The 4137-nt window shown below is 30.6% G+C and overlaps 1 protein-coding gene across 1 annotated transcript in view; it reads right to left on the reverse strand.

Moving 5' to 3' along the window:
- Positions 1–2080: 2080 nt before the first annotated feature.
- The window catches only part of LOC108691233 (xyloside xylosyltransferase 1), a 44549-nt gene continuing 42492 nt past the window's right edge, over positions 2081–4137 (reverse strand). The window contains exon 4 of the mRNA XM_018198908.1: positions 2081–2394. Coding sequence (XP_018054397.1) covers positions 2185–2394 — 210 coding nt within the window. The 3' untranslated portion in view covers positions 2081–2184. The remainder of the gene's footprint in view (positions 2395–4137) is intronic.

The raw sequence follows: 4137 nt of genomic DNA on the forward strand, positions 1-4137 counted from the left end.
TGATTAAATTATATAATTTTTGTAACAAATTTTTGTATAACAAAAAAATTGTTTTCCTCTTTCACCGATTCGAAAATCCTTTTCCAGGATTAAAGTATACACATTAATACATGTCTGGGAAGTGGAATCTATGCTAAGAACAACTAAAAATTTCAAAATTGATATATTTTTTATCAATTCTTAATGTAACATGGTGTCTTAGCTGTCAAGTCGTGACAATATTTGATATGAAAACTTTGCAACCTGTACGTACGAAATAATGATTCTCAGACACGTAATTTACACGAACAAACAACGTCGAGTTCTTAGAATTAGACTTAGACGCTTTATCGTGACGAATTTGTTATACGAAAATTGACACGAATGTGCGACTGTTATGTGCCATGTAACAATTGTTTAGTCACGTTTTTAATATAAAGTTTTCTACACATATTTCCCTGAATATTCCTGACAACCTTTTCGACTTCTTATTTGCTTCATTCATCATTTTTCCTTTTTGATCTTTTTTTTATCTAAAGACTCCTTTGAAATTCAGTCTTACAATATATTTTATGACTCATCTCCAAACGGATTCTAGAGTCATCATATCTTAGCTTCTATTATCCCTATCATGTGTACTTTTTGGTACTTGAAAATTTCACGTTATTGGTTAGAATTTGTAGGCAGCTCCATCGCTTTAGTCGAAGTAAAGATCTTTCTAGCTCTGATCGTATCAATCTACTCTCGTAAGTCGAACTTGCAACATAGTTCTAAGCTCGCCTCTTGTATTAACGTTGAATAAAGTCTGTTCTGAAATCAGTTGTCGAAATCAGTTGTCAGTTATAATACTTTATACATATTGCGATGCTTCGTGCTCATAACAGACTGCGTGTATCATAGGTTGCATAAAATATTGATGTGGTTATATGCACATAAAGACATGTTGATGCGCGGCGCGATCTCTGTGACTTCATCGGAGTTTGACTTGGCTCTTTAGAATCACTTTATATAATAAAAATAAAACACATAATTGTTTCTAAGAAGAATAATGCAATTTGCAAGTTTTTTTTTAAGAAACAGTTTATCCTCTTTACACAAAATAATTTATCTTCTTTACACGAATTATTAAATCTTATAATATTATTCTACGCATAAAAATATTAAGATACAGTTATCAAAAAATTAATAATTTATGAAATATCAAGATATTTCATTTCAAAATTTGTTAGAATAAAATAGACATAAAATAAATAAATTATAAATTATTAATTTTTCGATATTCTTACTTTAATATTTTTATATGCAGAACAATGAAAGAATTCATATTATATGACAAAATTATTTACATTTAACGAGTAATCTTCATGTTATCAAATCTGGTTTATTTTCATCGAAAACTTTTTTTATAATATCTACAATTTCGAAGAAAATTGATAGAATAGATTAAAATAGAACCCCTTTTAACAAAAAATATATACGTACATATAACAAAAATATGGATGCTTTCCAATTGCAATACTAGACACTTTCGTGCACACGGTGACACAAGTTGCGTTCCAATTGTCCATTATCGTCGACACAACGCTACACAATCTGTACTCAGTCAGAGGATGTGTAAACTTGTATTTTTTAGTAACAATTATATGTTACTAACTGCAGCGGCTATATATGAAATTGGAAGACATTGAGTGGCCGGCTCTTTTACTATTTTTTATTTAATACAGGCGGAAAAAGCTACATTTAATCTAACTACATCCGAAACGAATCTCAACTATACACAACGTATACATTCTGTTCCAATTGAATCGTGTACAATGATACATTTTATGTCCTGTACGTTTGTGTTAAGATGTGTTAAGCAATTGGAAAGCACCTTATATGTATAAATATACATATAATAAATGCAACTCTCTGAGTTATTAAATACTAAACTAGCCTTCCCAAAAAACAGTAAATAAAACGAGAGAAAGAAAGAACAGAGAGAGAAGAGACATTTTCATTTTTTATCATTATTTCTAATGATAAAATGATGAAAGAATTTTCTGAATTTATTATATAATGTAAAGGAAATTATCATGTTATTTTAACTAAAATTCCTTAATATTTTCATTTTATTATTCCTATTTCGTAATCATTTTCTTCAGTCAAAAAATAGGATATCTTTTATATATCCAATCAATGTTTACTATGTCAAAAGGTAATGCATCATTTATCATCAGGTATAGGAGTATTACAATTTCCATGCCACAATTTGGTTTCCGAATGGCATTCTGAATAATTAGCAAATACATCTGTGTAACCACGATCACGCCACCATGTACAAAGTTGCCTATTCCAACCACAATCTATCATGTGAATCAGTTCTGGTTTTTCCATGCCTAGAAGCGTATAGAAATCTTGATCGCCTAAATGACCCTATAACAAAAGAAATAAGGCATTAATTTTATTACATTGATTGATCAATATGAGCAACAAAATATCAAGTATATCCTATTTTTAATGATCCACTTTTAATGATCCACTTATAATTTTATATAGGGTGTCTCGAAAATAGAGTATACCGCATTGGAGGCGTAGAAAGGATCACAAGGGAACAAAAGTCTTATATCATTTTGAGAAGTTTGCCATAATTTTCGAATTAAAAAATGTATAAGCTAATATGCGGTGAAGCCGCGTCGCGCGAATTCGTAACACGGTCCATTATGCCTCATGCAATAACGGCGAGCAGCGAAAAGAAAGATAGCGCTTCGCCGCCTGGCATGGCGGTCCTATGTATTTCGCGCTTACACTATCCAAGAATGTTATTTTAGCTAAAGTTTTCATTACATATTTCTTATCATTATAAATCACGTTGTTTAACCCGATTAAATACATAACCCGATTTTAACACAATTAGATTAAGCTGTGTAATTAGAGCTACCCAAAGCATATGCTGATCATCGCGATACCTTTCCTTTTTTTTTATTAAACGATGTTTCTATTTAATTACACTTCGAGACACATTTCATCGAAGCTATCGCATTGTCTTATGCCGGAGTATTATTTTTTGACATGTTAATACGTGTATACTTGAAGTTACAGTATAAGCTCGCGTAGATAGTTGCATTGTAAACCCAAATGTATTATTTTTACATGTATAAACATTTAAAAAATGACATATTTGTTTGAAGTCCTTTTTTACATGTTTTTTGCTGTTTATAAGTTTAATCGTACACCATTAGAAACGTTCTTAAACTTTATTAAGGAGATACTGGAATAACAGCCGAACTTGAGGTCGATAAAATTGATTTTGTACCGCTTTCTGGAAGCTCAGGCTCTCATTACTCTCATGCGTTGTGAACTCAGGTTTTCAATCGCTCGGTTTGCTCACATGTTATGTGTGAGCATTTTGATAGAACGCAGTCTGAAATATGATTGCGTTCTAAATTACACTCAGTAGTAAAAATCTGTAATATACGTGACGTAAAATGTAAGATTTTACTAACAATATACATAATCGTAGTAGCACTTTTCGTTAAGGTCCAATGCCATTTAGATTACATAATGTGTCACATACCTATACATATATTGCACATATATGTGTAACTACTTCATCTCTTTTTGCTAAAGAGGTAAATCTACTGATACATATTGCCAGAATCTGTAACAGACGTAAACTAAGGATTTTTAATACTGACAGTGTATGTACATCAGCCGTAATAATGTCTTTCCCTATGTTCGATGTCATTTTAGATCAGGACGTAACATGTATTGTCAATACATGGATATTACTCATAACGCCTAACTACGTGTGCAGTTATTCTATCTCTTTTTGTTACACGAAACAAAAAAGACGTAGCTACACACGTATGTGGATATTAATTAGAAATATATTTTATGTTTTGTAATGTGTATAATGTGAATCATAATGCATATCAAATATAATTCTAATACTCACTAATGTTTATATCATCTGCATGACTATCTAAGTATGAGTAACTTCTATCCCTTTTTATTATGGGCCTTCTACAATAAGTCTTTAGTCATAAATTAAAAATCAGAAGCTAAAAATTGAATAATCACAGTTGTCAATTTTTCTGAGTTCTGATTTATGGCTTATTGCAGAAGATCTATTAGACATAATAAAAAGAGATGAAATAGCTATATATATATATATAT

The sequence above is a fragment of the Atta colombica genome, unplaced genomic scaffold (genome assembly GCF_001594045.1).
Source record: "Atta colombica isolate Treedump-2 unplaced genomic scaffold, Acol1.0 scaffold43, whole genome shotgun sequence".
Taxonomy (NCBI): Eukaryota; Metazoa; Arthropoda; class Insecta; order Hymenoptera; family Formicidae; genus Atta; species Atta colombica.